This window comes from Suillus fuscotomentosus, assembly GCF_016647785.1.
Source record: "Suillus fuscotomentosus strain FC203 chromosome Unknown F5891scaffold_27, whole genome shotgun sequence".
NCBI classification, from domain to species: Eukaryota; Fungi; Basidiomycota; class Agaricomycetes; order Boletales; family Suillaceae; genus Suillus; species Suillus fuscotomentosus.
Window position 1 is genome coordinate 480,793 of NW_024539539.1, and position 17,144 is coordinate 497,936.

At 47.1% G+C, this 17,144-nt stretch overlaps 1 protein-coding gene across 1 annotated transcript; it reads left to right on the forward strand.

Annotated features, from left to right (window-relative positions):
* Nucleotides 1–2,361: 2,361 nt before the first annotated feature.
* Nucleotides 2,362–4,438, forward strand: F5891DRAFT_1278318 (cytochrome P450; the record flags this gene model as incomplete). The annotated part of the gene is made up of 11 exons (XM_041370312.1): nt 2,362–2,563; nt 2,617–2,941; nt 2,990–3,138; nt 3,189–3,304; nt 3,357–3,479; nt 3,531–3,720; nt 3,775–3,853; nt 3,908–4,033; nt 4,091–4,101; nt 4,171–4,300; nt 4,360–4,438. 11 exons carry the CDS (start codon nt 2,362–2,364, stop codon nt 4,436–4,438), a joined length of 1,530 nt encoding a protein of 509 aa, XP_041225998.1.
* Nucleotides 4,439–17,144: the final 12,706 nt, after the last annotated feature.

Sequence of the window (17,144 nt, forward strand, 5' to 3'; positions counted from 1 at the left end):
GGAACTGCGCAGCTGCGAAGATGTCCATGAATGGGTATGGGTCGTATGGATGGTGGTCAGGGAACTTGATCATAAGGCGCAAGCGAATTTGCGCCTGAGCATCGCTAGGGATTCCTTCCATGAATAGGTGGTCGCGTTCGGCCTTTCCAATACGGTCTTCATCCATGAGTGGCTGCATAACCTTCCTGAATGCGCGCAGGTAATTGCTGAGTTCTGTGCAAGAGGTCATTGGTTTGTTAGCGTATTCGTGCGCGATAGCGCGCAAGTCCGCGAGCGCATAGCGTCTTTTACCATCCCATCCAGGATACATTACCTTTACCTCGTCTAAGAAGGCGAAGTAATCGCTTACTTGCGCCTCAGGCATTCCGCCCCATAGTTCTCGATCGTCGCGCTCAAGGTAGCGGATAATACCTTTGATGCGGTCAAGTCCTTGGAGTCCTGCATCATCAGCGAGCTGCTCATAGGTGTCAATAAACTCGGCAAGGTTGTCTGTAGTGCCATCGAACTTGGGCGCGTTTGCTGTGCCGCGGATGGGCATTCTGAAGGGCATTGAAGCGCGTGAAAGGTGCGCACGCAAGGCGCACAGGGGTGGGAAAGCACGCGCGCAAGGCGCGAGAATGCGTGACTAGAAGTTGGTTAGCTTTTGAATATGCAAAGAGATTGACCTTTATGCGTTAAATAGTGTGAAGTGCGAGAAAGGTGCGCGCGCGAGGCGCACAGGCGTGGGAATATTGCGCGCGCGCAAGGCGCGAGAATGCGTGACTAGAAAATGATTAGCTTTTGAAATGCAAAGATATTGACCTGTATGCGCGAAATGCGCGGAACTAGATCTTGCTGACTGCTCCCCTCGCGGTGGGCTCCAGTTGTAGAAACAACAATACAATGAGGAACAAAAGAAGCTCCTGACTGTATCTGTAAAAGTTGTAAGGTCGCGCGCTGCCTAGTCTGCGTTACTTGAGAAGCAAGTGCGTTCGACCCTATAGGGGAAGTGAGTGCAGCAAGGATCTAGAAGTGTGCGCTTAAGCGAAGCGCGAGAAAGCGCAGGAGCGCGCAAGGTACAAAGGCGCGGGAACGCGCGCGCGTATTAGCGCGAAGCGCGGGAAAGTGCGCGCGCGTATGCGGAAATGAGAAACTAAGCTTAAGTGGTGATATAAAGCAAGATAAGAGATATAAGAGTGCAAAATGTAAAGGAATAGCTTTCTACTATATTCTGCTAAGTAGTAAGTGGGTAGTAACTAGTAAGTGAAAAGTAGGAAAAGTAGGTAAGTAATAGTATGTACTGCTGGCGCTTATATAGCGCGCCTAAGCGCGGTCAAGCGGAGCCGAAGCGCTACCGAGTAGGTATGTAAATATATATATGAGTGAGAATGCATGATAAAAATAAAGGTGGAACTATGCTAATAAAGGAAATGGAAATATACGCACTAGGGAGCTTGGTGGACAGTGGATGGATGCTTCTGGATGGCTGGCGCCATAGGGCGCGCAAGCGCGGGAACGCGCGCGCGCGTATACATCGTGAAGCGCGGGAATGGTGCGCGCATGGCGCGCATTGCGCGGGAAAGCTGCGCGTCATATAGGAATCACTGTGGATGGTACACAGAGTGATGCTGCGAGTTGGTGCTGTATACTCCCTAGTGTAAAGCGCCATATCACACTATGAGATGCACGAGTCTCTACAGCGCGCACGAGTTCATCATCCGTGTTGCCAACAAACCGGAGCGCTTATTCCGTTTTATTTGCAACAACAGCGTCCCCGGGTTATGTACTCAAGCATCCTTTCACACCTTTGTATCATGAAGGAACTACGCATACTTGAAGTACTAGACCCGCCGCTTATACTGTATTGCACCATAGGCTCGGTGCACCATTGTCCGCGTATACCTCATCTCCGCCGACACGTGTCTCACCTTCTCGACAATCATCCAGGGTCATGATGTTTACGCTGGTATTGCGTCATCAAGCAACCATTTTCGGGCGAACTTGCAATCAGAGGCATCGTGAAGCTATCACAAGGCCGCATGATGTCTTACGAAGGTTGTGGGAGAAGATATTTGTATATGACTGTCTGTTTGCATGGCCGGACACGTTGCATTGACAAAATGGATAGCTTCAGAAATGGAAGAAGCTATCTGCGCATTTTTCCATCGCCTATCTCCATCAGTTACTGACGCCGTCTGACTTCATCATGGATGAATGGTTCGTGAGGGCGTAGACCCGCCGTCCCTTACCAATCCGAGTGATAAATACATAAGCCGTTCCTCCGGTTTTGAGGCTCAACCCGGGCGCGTCACTTGGCATTCCTTGCTTGATGACCACGCCGCCCTTGCTCATCTCTTGCTCATCTTCTGCTAATAGCCGACCATGTCAACACTCACCGTTCTTACTTTGCAGTACCTTTGTCTTGCTAGCGTCGGAGTGTATCTGGTGAAGCAGGTAATATTCGCCAAGAAGAATCGCGCACCATATCCTCCTGGTCCTCGGGGCCTGCCTCTGGTTGGGAACCTTCGAGACATGCCTCATGTCAAGCCCTGGCTCACATTCACTGAATGGGGCAAGAAGTATGGTAAAACCTTCCCGTTTTTCCAAAATCATGCATTTTAACGTCCTTGTGCGCAGGTGATATTTCGCATATCAGTATTCTGGGTATGCACATCGTCGTGCTGAACTCCGTCAAAAGTGCGGAGGAAATGCTAGACAAGAAGAGCTCTATATACTCTGACCGTATGGTCGTTCCTATGAGTGGCGAACTGATGGGCTATTCGCAAACTATGGGTTATCTTCGTTACGGTGAACGCTTTCGCTCGTTCCGCAAGAATTGCCACCACATCTTTGGCAATCGCGCTGCCTTGGTTGACTACCACCCCATCGAGGAGATGGAGGCCCACCAATTCCTGAAGCGTGTACTAGCAAAACCCGACCAACTGCGAGCACACATTCGACAGTATGTATTTTGTAGTACTACTATTGGCTTGATCTTGAATTCTTATAGCACCGCTGGCGCTGTCATTCTGTGCCTTTGTTATGGTTACGAAGTCAAGGAGCATGACGATCCTCTCGTTAACATGGCGAAACGCGTTTTAGAACAATTCTGTCGGTATGGCCCCTTTGGTGAATTTATGGTCGACTTCCTGCCATTCTGTAAGAACATAACATTTCGACGTTCTCTCAATAGCCTGACTATGTTCTAGTGGCAAAGGTCCCAGAGTGGTTCCCTGGTGCTGGCTTCAAACGCCTAGCCCGTGAGTGCCGCGAGACCGCCGAAGAGGCGGCTGCTGCACCCTACATCTTTGTAAAAGATCAGATAGTAACTAAGATTTTTAGTTTTCCCGCTACGCCCTATTGATCGAAATCTACAGGCTGCTGGCATTGCCCCGAAATCTTTTGTCTCAGATTTGTTCAAGGACCATACTTTGACTGCGGAAGAGGATTACGTTGTGAAGTGGTCTGCTGGATCTCTATTCAGCGGTGGTTCCGACACAGTTCGTGTAGTCGAAACTATCACGTTTTTAAGCTAACACTTGTTTGCTCAGACTGTTTCTGCGAACTACTCTTTTTTTCTGGCTATGACACTTTTCCCTGATGTGCAGAAGAAGGTTCAGGCTGAAATTGATGCTGTTATTGGCCCTGATCATCTTCCCTCCTTCGCCGATCATGCCTCCCTCCCCTACATCGAGGCACTTACCAAGGAGGTCCTCCGCTGGAATGCCGTCGTACCTATTGGTATGTGTATCTCATTTGTCGCAATCTGACTTGACCCACGGTGCGCGATGTCAGTTGAACACAGCGTCACCGAGGACGACATCCACGATGGGTATTACATTCCAAAAGGTTCTTTGATACTCCCTAATATATGGTTTGTACCTTCCTCATTGCATATCCACTGTATCAACGCTTTGAATTGTGACAGGTTCATGCTCAATGATCCGCAGACATATACCAACCCCTCGGAATTCAATCCTGAGCGCTTTTTGACCAAGGATGGAAAAGAGCCTGAGGCAGATCCTCGCAAGGCATGCTTCGGTTTTGGTAGACGGTAATGATTAAGTCGCTGTTATATTTCTCAGTGAAATGCTAAGGTTCTGTTCCTCAGGCTCTGCCCAGGTATGCGCAACTGACAGGGCGCTGACTGACAAGACATTTTTCTGACCTTGGTTGCTTTTGACTGCACAGGTCTGCATCTCGCTGATGCATCCATCTGGATATGCGCCGCGATGTCACTTGCGGTGTTTGACGTTTCCAAGGTTGTCGAAAATGGCGTTGAAATCACCCCTGAAATTGACCCCTCATCCGGGTCGATCAGGTATGTTGTGTATCTTAATATGACCGTGACCACGGTGCTCTGAACATACGTACTCGCAGCCACCCCAAGCCCTTTAAGTGCTCGATCAAGGCTCGCTCTGAAAAAGCCTTGGCGCTCATTCAAGAAGATACTTACTAAGTATTGCTAACCACCGGTCAAACCAAATATTAAATGTGTAAATCTAGTAGTCAAGTAAACCGCTATGTACCATTTTGGCCCGAGCCGAGGTAGTGCGAAAGTTATATAAAACACAGCAACACAGTGCCGATTGCAGCCTTGCCACACAAGTAATAAATTTAACCTACGCCACACTTTAAGCGTTTTTTCTCACTGTTAGTGAGCTCGCATGAGAAAACCTTTAAATAACGCCAAAACCATGTGCGCAACACATGGCTCTTAGATGCGCAAACCACACGAGCTTGCGAGACCCTCCTCCCCCGTCCTCCTTTACTTTATAGGTGAAACAAATTTCCCGAGGTAAGTATGTGACACATGCTTATATTTAGCGGGAGCAGAATTAGATCCGTCTCAATTGCCACAGCTACAATGCCGAGAACTCATAGGTTCACTGATGCGGTGCCCTAGGTGTCTATGAAAATAAGGCATGCTGGCAGCATAAAATGCACAATACAGGCATCTCAAAAATACCCTTGATTCCTCCAAAGTCCACCTGGACCGCGCCCGACCCCATCAACCTCCGGCAAAATGCCGAAGCTCATTGAAATCACTACACCTTTGCGAAAGTTTAAAGCCCATGGAGATGGCATAAGGGCAGTCGCGGTGTTCCCCGATGGACAACGGATGGTTACGGGATCGTACGATAGGACACTTCGTCTGTGGGACTTGAAGACAGGCGTTATGTTGAAGAAGATGGAGGGACATCACAGTGAGGTGTGGGGATTGGCAGTATCACGAGATGGGCGATTGATAGCAAGCGGTGATTTTAACGGAGAGGTCATTATCTGGCACGGAGAAACTGGCGAGTCACTCACCCAAATGATCGAAGCCCACTCCGATTGGATCTCCTCGCTAGATTTTTCTCCTGGTGGATCAGTGCTGGCCACTGGTTCATGTGACGGGATGATGAAGTTGTGGGACACCAAAACCTGGCAGTTGCAAGGAAATAGTAGTAGTGAAGTCCGTTGCGTACGGTATTCGCCGTCCGGAGAACTTCTTGCCATCGCAGCAAAAGACATTATCCACATTTATAATCCAGGCACGAGAGAATGTATCGCATCCTTCAAGGCTCACACAAAATCCAACTTGTCACTTGCATGGACACCAGATGGCACACGCCTTCTCACAGGTGGCGGTAGTTCTGATCCCACCATACGCGAATGGGATACAACAACCTGGCAGCAGGTCGGTGATCCCTGGATGGGCCATTCTAGCCAAATCAATGCCATTGCCGTTAATCCTGCTGGAAAACTCGTCGCATCCGCATCTCATGACAATCATGTTGGTCTCTGGCGGCTCTCTGATCGACGAACCGTTGCTACCTTCAAGCACGCATCCTTCACGAGTTGCATCACTTTCTCAGTGGACGGTAGTCACATCCTCAGTGGAGGTGGCGATTGGATGGTCTCGGAGTGGGCAGTACCTCAGGGTATCAATCCGAAGGCATGTTTTCGTCTTTGACGTATATACCGTAATTCGAGCATGTTTCGTACAGATCCTAGCCATCACAACAGCCCGTGATGCATGCATAGATGGGCACCTATCTACCGCTGAAGAACTGCTCACGCAAGATATCAACACTGATGCCAACCACCATACTTCCTACGCCCATCGCTCATTCGTGATGGCCCGACAACACAACTGGGACTGCGCCCTTCAGGACGCAATCAAGGTGAGTTATATGCACTGATCATGCCCCCCTTACAAAAGGCTAACTCGATGGTGACATAGTCCATCAGCATTCAGCCCTCATTGACAGGCTACATCTCCAAGGGTATTGCCCTCTGCGGAGAAGGTCGCGTCCCGGATGCGAGGGCAGCATTTGATGTTGCATCAATGTACACGGACCAGGACTCACAAATCCTCCATTTCCTGCTCTTGATCAAAGTATGTTACATTTACCTCCTTATACTTTCTACTTCATCGTGTATTTCAGGCCATTGCCCTTTTCAATGCAGACCAACATGACGAAGCAAACCTGCTCCTCAAAGAACTCGCTGCTGGCTGTCCAAGTGCCGATACTCTCGCATGTTGCGTCGTGCAAGTAAGTATCATCTGTAGGTCACCAACACTAATCTTTGCAACTCGACTGACATGTTAGGCATATATGCGTCTTCAACTCGGAATCAAGGCCTTGGATGGCGTACGTCACGAAGAAGCCGCTGACCATTTCACTGCCGTTCTCAACTCCAGCGCTCTCTCATGGAGTTCACCCATTCATCTTATGTACGAGGACTTGGTAGTGGTAGGTGAATACAGATCCGACATTCTTTTCATAACTGAGTCCCTTGTCCAGCTATTTGGCTGGGATCTCAAATCGTTGCGGCTTACTGCATACCAGAAACAGTGCCAGGCTTTCCTTTACGCAGGCAGAGTCGATGAAGCACTCGAATCACACAAATTTATGATGGACAACGTTGACGAAATAACAAAGGCCAGCTGCCTTGACTGGTCCGCTGGCAAGTCTTCAGTGTTATCACCGGAGGTTATAGTCCTCACCCACATTTCACTCAGCTTTCAAGCAAGAATATAGCACCCTCTTTCTTACCAACGGAGATACTGCCCTCGCTGCAAGCGACTATGACAGGGCTATTGACCTCTACTCGGCAGTGATTGACATGAATTCTGCATCTTATGCCATCTTTGTAAAGCGCAGTGAGGCAAGGTTGGGAAAGATGCTATGGACGGAAGCACTTCTTGATGCGCAGAAGGTGCGATCGCATTTATCGCTCTTAACCTATACTTATCATGGTTACACCTAGGTCACCGAGCTCAACTCTTTATCTCATGTCAGATACAGTTTGGAGTATGCAGCGCTTCATGGTGCACAACGCTATGATGAAGCGATGCAGGCATTCGAAGTCATGCTTTCAAAATTAGATAACGCTCCTGACAATGAGACACGAAGTAAGCCTCAGAGCTCGTGCATCGACACCCCTTGACTATTTCTGCAGAGTTGCGCCAGCAGTATCTCAGTCCATCCCAAGTAGACCGTGCTATTCAAAAGATCATCGATGCTCAACTTGACAATGCTCCGCTGCGTGTAATCGACACTACCAACGGTCTCTTATGCGATCGAGAGACGCAGATACTCACCTTCAAAACGAGCATAGAGTATAAGGAGCTTGTATCATCAACAATCGCGCATCGAGATGTCCAGATGAAGCATGTCGAAGAAGTGGTGACGACATACTTCCAATATGTCATGCTATCGCACAGATGGGAAGGCAATGAGCCGCTGCTGCAGGATATCCAGGGCAAGGACGTCTATAACTTAAATCCAGTTGGTGGCATCAAGAAGTTGCAGTCCTTCTGCCAAACTGTCCGTGATTTCGGGTGTCGCTGGGCATGGAGCGATACATGCTGTATCGACAAGAGCAACAGTGTTGAGCTTCAAGAATCGGTCAACTCTATGTTTGTCTGGTATCATCACTCCACGCTCACAATCGTATATCTCTTGGATGTTTCACCTTCGTCAAAGCCTGGCGCACTGAAAAAGAGCGCTTGGAACACCCGCGGATGGACAATTCAAGAATTCCTTGCCCCCAATGCCATTATATTTTACCAGCAGGATTGGACTCCTTATCTCGGCGATCGCACTCCCAACCACAAGGATTCCATCACGATCATGCAGGAGTTGGAGGATGCGACAGGGATAGATCAACGAGCTGTCGTGGCCTTCCGTCCCGGGATGAGAGATGCCTGAGAGAAACTTCAGTGGGCATCAACACGTGTTACTACATTCCAAGAAGACATTGCATACTCATTATCTGGCATCTTTGGTGTCCGCCTACGTGTTGATTATGGCGAGAAGAGGCAGAACGCGCTCGGGCGGCTCCTGCAGGGAATCATAGCTCAGTCTGGTGATATTACTGCCCTGGACTGGGTCGGAAAGTCGTCTGAATTCAATAGCTGTTTACCAGCCGACATCACTTCATATGAAGCTCCACCATGCAAACTACCATCTCTATCTGAAGATAAGATTCAGTCATTGGTCTCCTCACTGCAAGGTGTTGTGGCTCTACAGTCGGTTTCGGAATTATACCAGACCCTTGACTCCCTGAGCGCTCCCCGTTTCGCGCACCGCCGGTTGCATTTGCCTTGCATCGTATTCCCGGTCACAGAAGTCAAGCGGAGGCCAGCTCATGACCAGGATATATATACGTATGAACTCAAGTCAGATGGGCTTCGCAATCTGCAGGTCACCACAGAGGACAAGTTCACCCCTTTCTCACCGGCAAGGCTGCTGCCCACCTGGCAGACGATATTGCTCGTTCGTCCTTGGAGTCGCTATCTCCTCGGGCTGCATGACACTGCGGACAACACGCAGAGCGTGGACAACTGGCCTGTCTCTGAATCTTTGTTGTACAATCCACCCGCTGCACAAACTGGGCTGATTAATTCAGATTGCGACTCGCGAGCGTTGCGGTTGATTATTCACCTTGGACAGCCCTTTGGTGCATTTTTGTTAGTGCGACAGCGTGAAGGAGAATATAAGAGGATCACATCGAATGATGATATCATTGCACAGGTTAAAGACATCACTTCTATTAGCTACTTAATGAACATCAAGACACTAGAGGTACTGTAGCTGCTCAGCACATTACTTAATCTAAGAAGTAAAGTACGACGGTTTTCGGAAACGTTCGCGCGCTCGCGTGGCTTTCGCGTATTTCGCGTATTTCGCTTACCTCGCTTAAACCTGTTTTTGGAAATCTCGCGTGGTTTTCTCGCGTGGCTTTCGAGCGCCGACTCACTTGCCCATTAGAGCAGCGCACTACGCAATACAAGTATTTTCCTTATTGTAATGTAATTGTTTATGTTACATGCATACAGTAAATAATAAAATTGAAAATGGAACAACATGATATAATTTTGCAGACAGGGGGACAACAAATATATGTGGTGACAGGAAATGAATGAGAAAAGGTTGTGAAAAAATAAATAAAAAATAGAGAAAGTAGAGACTTGACAACTGGAGAACAGGAGATAGTGAGGAGACAGGAAAATTGGGAATGGGAAACAGGGAGAATGGGAGGAGATAGGAGAACAGAAGATGGGGAGGATGGGAAAATGGGAAACAGGGAAACAGGGAGATCGGGAGGATGGGAGATGGGAAACAGAGAGATCAGGAGGTCGGGAGATGGGAAACAGAGAGATCAGGAGGTCGGGAGATGGGAAACAGAGAGATTGGGAAGATGGGAGATGGGAGATGGGAGACGGGAGACAGGAGACAGGAGACGGGAGACAGGAGAAGGGAGATGGGAGATGGGAGACGGGAGACGGGAGACGGGAGACGCACAATTTATTAGGATGCAGCCTGAGGCCAGGAAGCCAAAGGAGGGCGTAGCCCTCCTTGGCTTCCTGTGACGAAGGAACAACACTCATTTTTCTCCCCTGAAGGAGCGCGTAGCGCTCCTTCGATTTGTGCCGAAGGCACAACGGGCGTGAGCTCATTTTATATCAAGGCATGCAATTTCAGTGACCGTTTCTGAATTATGTAAGCGACACTGTCACATGGAATAAGGCCGTTTGTATTGTGGGAAATATATTAGATGGATCAAATATTGTCAATGCAAATTACAAAATTGATGTTGCGTAAAATGTCGTCGAGATCACCTGTGACTCCCACATAAGGGCTGTAGTTACAGGTGATAATAAATAGGGTTCGCACCTCTAACACGAGGCAAATACAGCCAATCAGCACCTCCTGCAATATCTTTCCAATAATGGGGGACTTTTACATAGCGCTGTAGATCCATAGGCTCTTACTGGGACTGGGTGCCACCGGCATAACGGTAAATGCCGTGACGTTGCTAACGTCGTTTAAGGTCCGAGCTCGCTGTGCGACATGATGAGCTCGCGCATCTCGATATTGTCACAACCCCTTAAACGAATTAACGCAGGGCAGAGACTAGGACTCAAACAACAAGATAGTCACAAAGAGGATAAGGCAGCAGGTACGTCTTGGATTGCTCACTTGGAGATACAAGAGGTTTGAACTAAAGAACTACTGACTACGACGAGCTACCTATATACACATATTGAAACTGAGACTGAATCTGAGTATGAACTAACTAACCAATCAGAATAATTAAAGGTATCGTACGATTCTATATATAACTATGATGTCATAACATGTGCCGCAGCCGCAGTAAGACTCTGGAACATTCCAAGAGTGTCGCGAGGCATGACGTCAATGTCTTCGGCATTGTCCGATAGATCACGTGACTCTGGTAATTCTACAATAGACGCAATAATAGGAACTTCTTCAACAGTAAATACATTCTTAGGAACAGGCGCTGTGACTGGGCGTTTAAAGGACTTAGAATTTAGGAACGAATAATGGTTTGTATTTGGAACTCATGACATTACCCCCTCTCTAGGATGAGCGTCATCACGAATGAAACTAGGACGGATAAACTTCTTGCGCCATTCCAAAAACTCTTGGGTTTCGAACACCGATTTGTTAATTTTGCGGGGATTCAATGCCTTCGGATTTTGCCGGTGAAATTCTTGAACTTTCAACCGTGCATTCTCAAGGTTTTCCTCAGGTTTCCATGTCGCTTCTTCTATCGGATATCCTTCCCACTCTACTAGGTATTGGAGTTTTGATCTGTGCAGTCTCGAGTCTAGGACTTTTCGTACTGTCCATTCGGAATCGTCTTCTGATAAGATCTCTGGCGGCGGACGATGATGTGGAAGTCTTTGGATTAAGGTCGAGGGGGAATGCGGAGTGAGTAATTCTACGTGGAATACCGGATGAATCTGATATTTTGCTGGAAGGTTCAGGCGGTAATTTACATCACCCGTCTTCTCTAGCACTTCAAACGGACCAAGTCGTCGATCGGAGAGTTTCTTATTTGGTCTTTTCTGACGGATATTTTTGGCATTGAGCCAGACCAGATCTCCTTTCTTGAATTGTGATGCGTCTTTTACTCCTCTATCGTAGAATCTCTTCATCCGCTCATTCGCCATTCGCAGCATACTTTCTGCGTCTTCCTTCGCCTCTTTCATTACATCCACTCATTCATCAGCTGCAGGTACTTTAGAATTGGAAATTGGTGAAAAAGTGAACTCTGGATCGTATCCGTAGAGTACTTTGAATGGACTATGACCCGTTACAGTGACAGAGTTATTGTGAGCGAATTCTGCTATCGGAAGCCAGTCTACCCAATCATTTTGGCGGTAAGACGTGAACATTCTCAGATATTGCTCTACTTCTTGGTTGATTCTCTCTGTTTGTCCGTCTGTCTGAGGATGATAAGCCGTTGACATGTTCCATTTTATGCCTAGGCGTTTCGACACTTGTCCCATAAACTTGGAGACGAATTGTGTTCCTCTGTCCGATATCACCTGTTTCGGAGTTCCATGGTGTTTCCATACGTTATCTAGGAAAAGTTTCGCGATTCCTCGAGTGTCAACTTCCTTTTTCGTAGGCATGATGTGCGTTTGTTTTGTGTATCGATCAACGACAACAAAAATAGAGTCGAACCCTTCGCTTTTAGGCAAATCTACTATCAAATCACAAGTGATTGATTGCCAAGGTCCCACTGGTATTTCATTTGGTTTAAGCGGACCATGTGGTTGCGTTGGGTGAATCTTCGTTGCTCTGCATCTATCACAGCCATCTACGTAATCGTGGACATACTTCGTCATTGAAGGCCACCAATAATTTCTGGAAATCAATTCTAAGGTTTTGGCACGTCCAGGATGTCCAGCCGGTGGAGAGTCGTGAAACAACTCCAATATCTCTCGGCGGATCTCTTTATCGTTTGGAACGTAAACCAGTCCTCGGAATAACACCAATCCATCCTCCACATTCCATTCTTCAACTCCTCTACGCAATTGTACCGGTGCTGCTTTTAGCGTTTGTAGCGCTTTAGCGACTTCGGGTTCTCGTTCTGTGCATTGCCTTATCTTTCTCAGCAATTGTTTTTCTCCTTGCACTAGAACTTGACCTCTTTTAGCAGCTTTTACAGTAAAAAACTCCGGTTTTAACAAAATACGATCAGAATTGTCGTTTTCTACCCCCCCTCTGTGGTCTTCTCTCCGAGAAAGCTTATCGGCCTTATCGTTGACTACACCAGGCTTATGTTGGAGCGTAAATTCATACTCTGCCAGGAACAGACTCCATCTGGCTTGCCTTCTTGTCAACTTTTGGCTCGTCATAAAGTACTCGAGATTCTTATGATCCGTCCAGATCTCCACATGATGAGGTTTTCCCTGCACATAGTGCCTCCACTCTTCTAACGCTCGAATGATTGCGAGTAACTCTTTGTCATGGATGTCATAATTTCTTTCTGCATCGTTCATTGACTTAGAGTAATACGCCACGGGGTGCCATAGGTCATCTTCCATCAGTTGAGATAGAACCGCTCCAGTTGCGTAATCAGAAGCATCGGTTTCTATTTTCATTTTCTTCTCAACGTCAGGCATTACTAGGATCGGAGCTGATGTAAACCTTGACTTCAGTTCATCAAAAGCATCTTGCTGTTTCTCCGTCCAATCCCATTTGACATCTTTCCGTAGTAAATCATTCATTGGTCTAGCGATGTCTGAGAACCCGAAGATAAATCTTCTGTAGAAGTTGGCGAAGCCCATAAATGCTTGTATATCTTTAACGCATTTGGGTACAGGCCATTTCATTACTCCTTCTACTTTCACAGGGTCCATTCGAACACCACCCTTCTCCACTATCAACCCGAGGAACTCGACTTCTGTCTGTTCGAAGCTACACTTTTCAGGCTTCAGATACAGATCGTTCTCTTTTAGTCGTTTTAGTACCTCTCGTACAACTTTTCGGTGTTGCTCCCTATTGCCATTTGTGAACACGAGGATATCATCGATATAGACAACTACAGTCTTTCCATCAATTAAATCTCTGAATATCTCGTTCATCATGGTTTGAAACGTGGCAGGGGAGTTTGTTAAACCGAAGTACATCACGGTTGGTTCATGGTGACCAAACGGCGTTTTGAAGGCCGCCTTCCACTCATCTCCTTCTTTCATGCGAATATTATTGTATCCCCATCTTACATCCATCTTGGAGTACATCGTGGCACCGGTTAAAGCATCAATCAAATCTTGAGATCTCGGTAGCGGATATGCATTTTTAACCGTCTTCTCATTGAGCTTTCTATAGTCCATCACCGGTCTTAACTTGCCATCCTTTTTGGCCACAAAGAAGAAAGGTGCTGCCACTGGAGATTGTGAATTTCTTATACGTCCCAGTGCAGTCTCGGCTTTTAACCAATCTTTCAAAGTGTCCATCTCCTTGGGTGATAAGGGGTAGGGTTTCGCATTCGGCGGAAGATCGCCATCATCTTTAAGATCTATCGCATGATCCCATTTCTTTCTTTCAGGGAAGCGCTTAGATTCTTCTTCTGAGAAAACTCCCAGGTACTCGTGAAGCCAATCGGGAACCATCTCTTCAACCGATTTCTTCACCTTCGTTGCTTCTTCTGCAACCTTCTGCTCCGTGGCAACCGAGGCTTTATACTTGATCCATTCTCCAGGATACTCTTCATCTTCTATTTCCTCAACTGTCGCCCTCTTCATCGCCATGTCTTCTTCGTCATCCTCTTCTGTGGGAATCAGATCTGGCACTTCTTCTATCTTTTTTTGTTCTTTTCTTTTTTCTTTATTTTTTTGTCTTTGTTCTTTTTTAGTAATACATTTAACCGGGCAACGAGAAAGTGCAAAACGTCCAGCGTTCCAATCTATTTCTGGGTTGTGATATCTTAGCCAATCTATGCCAATAATAACATCATCGCTTCCTAAGTCCGTAACCATGAAGGCTGCTTGATCCTCAACATGGTCACCGATCTTTAGACCTAATTCAGCGTAATGAGTCATTGATCCAGCGGCATTTAACGAGCCATCGATATTTTTAACCGGAATGGGCCTTAATAATTTATGGCACCGGACTTCGTTCTTTTTCACAAACTTCTCGCTAATAAATAATGTCGATGCACCGCAATCTACCAGTGCTTTCACATCTGCTTGTCGGTTCTTTCCCTTCAACATGATCGGAATGTAAAAATGTTCAGATTTGGATCTAATATATACTTCTGATACATCCGAGAACGTAGATAGGATGGAGAAACAATTGTTCGGGTCTAAGTTCGCAGACTTTGACTTTGACCCCTCTAAAAACCCTTGCCTTCCTTGGAGCTGACCCAAGCTTTGAACCAACTCGGAATAGGGTCTTCTTCTTTTGGCACTGTAGTAGCCTTCACCTGCACCTTTGGTGCGACTGCGTCTTTGCAGTTTCTAGCCATATGGCCTTCGCCTCCACAGCGGTAGCATTTGAAGGATCCAGTCCTTCCTTGAGGTTTTGGAGCACCTCGCTGCTTGTTGGCGTCGACGTCCATAGCGTCGCTTTCCCTGCTTGGACCAGGTTTGTATTCAGGGGTCCTGGGGCCTTGTTTAGGGGTCCACCAGGTCGTCTTCTTCTTGTCCGTGTCTAGCTCCTCGAAGTTGCGTCCGATTTGGATCGCATGTTCCACCAGTTTCTTCATGGTGTTTTTGTCCTCGTAACGGACATGAGCGAGCTGTATTTTGACGCGATCTTGAAGTCCCAGTCTGAACTTCTGTCTCTGGTCATAATCGGAAAATGAAGTGTGTGCAGCCTTTTGTCTGAAAGCGGCTGCGTACTCTGGAACTGAGGAAGATCCTTGTCTAAGGGATTCCAGTTCTCGGATCGCTTTTCCTTCACGATCTTCTTGCCCCCACATGGCTTCTAAGTCTTCCAGGAATTTCTCCACGGTCAACTTCTCATCTCCGGTCTTTCCAAGTTTGGTGATGTAAGGTTGCGCCCATTTGGCTGCAGTACCTTTCATGAAGGAGAGCATTACTCCAATTCTTTGGCCTTCTTGGATGTTGGGCCATTGCGCAGTGTATAGCGCTACTTGGGATATCCAGACCATGAGTTCTATGGAGTCTTTTTCTCCAGTGAAGTCTTGGGGTTTGGAGTATTTGATGGAGGGGGAATGATTCGATGAAAGTAGACTAGCTCCTGCAGAGCCGAAGGATGGTTGTTGAGACTGTATTTTCACAGTCTCGTCTTCTTGCATTTCTAGGCGTACGCCCAGGAGTCTGTTTGCTTCTTCTAGAGCCGCATTCTTGGCTTCTAGTTCTGTGATTCTGACCCTGAAGCTTTCCGCTTGGTTTGCAAGTGACATGTGAATGTACTCGACAACCTCCTGTGGAGTGGATGGTAACACCACTGTCGGTGCAGACTGTGTAGGAGAGTTTGGTAATTCAGACATAGTGCCAGTTGTGTTCTGGAACCCGATTCACTGATGTCTGTTGAAGAGCTGCTCGTAAGGGCTCTTCCGGAAGGGAATGATGGTGAAAAGAAGAAAGTTATGTAATGGAAAACTGAAGCGGCCCCCGATATCTGATCGGATCTACCACGTACTTCAGGATCGAAGGGTTCTTTAATCAACCCAACCGATGCTTCCCTAATACTAACTAAAAAGGATATGTAACTATACTCGATCGAGTGGGAAAAACTAGGGACAATGCAATCTCCGTTCTGAGGGTACAAGCCTAGGACAAGTTATCACTCTTCCAGCCGAAGCTTACAAGTGCGAGTCTCACTAGGGTATGTCGCTAAATCCTCGTAGGTCGAAAGCACGGTTTGTCGTCTAGACAGTTCCGCTATTGACTCGAAACGAATGCCTACGTGCGTATGAAGAAAGGAGTAGGTAAAATGAAACTATAGTAACGTTGAGCAGGCAGGGTTTTGGGCCAGCACTCAAAGTTGCAGTGACACGCCTAATGTCGTGAACACCTCCGTATACTGGCGGCTGCGGTAAGACAGGGCCTGGTATAGGACTACTAACTAAGAAAGATTATAGGTAGGAAAATGCGCTCAAATGAGCAAAAGGATGAAACAAGGATCGCGGCGGTTAAGCCAGGCAAAAGTATAACGGTTCTGTTTCGGTTGATGGTGTGGTGGCTACCAACACGACCAGGCGAAAGAGAAAGAGATGCGAGAGTGTAACGCGAGAGTCGGAGTCTCCTATAGTTCAAACCTAATGTCACAACCCCTTAAACGAATTAACGCAGGGCAGAGACTAGGACTCAAACAACAAGATAGTCACAAAGAGGATAAGGCAGCAGGTACGTCTTGGATTGCTCACTTGGAGATACAAGAGGTTTGAACTAAAGAACTACTGACTACGACGAGCTACCTATATACACATATTGAAACTGAGACTGAATCTGAGTATGAACTAACTAACCAATCAGAATAATTAAAGGTATCGTACGATTCTATATATAACTATGATGTCATAACATGTGCCGCAGCCGCAGTAAGACTCTGGAACATTCCAAGAGTGTCGCGAGGCATGACGTCAATGTCTTCGGCATTGTCCGATAGATCACGTGACTCTGGTAATTCTACAATAGACGCAATAATAGGAACTTCTTCAACAGTAAATACATTCTTAGGAACAGGCGCTGTGACTGGGCGTTTAAAGGACTTAGAATTTAGGAACGAATAATGGTTTGTATTTGGAACTCGTGACAGATATCTCGCGCCCAGATGAACGTATTGACGACGGGTTTTGACGGCCCGTGCACAGGCAATGACTAAGATGCGCGACTGAGTTGTATTGGTCTGTAGACTAGACTAAGGTAATACAAACTACTA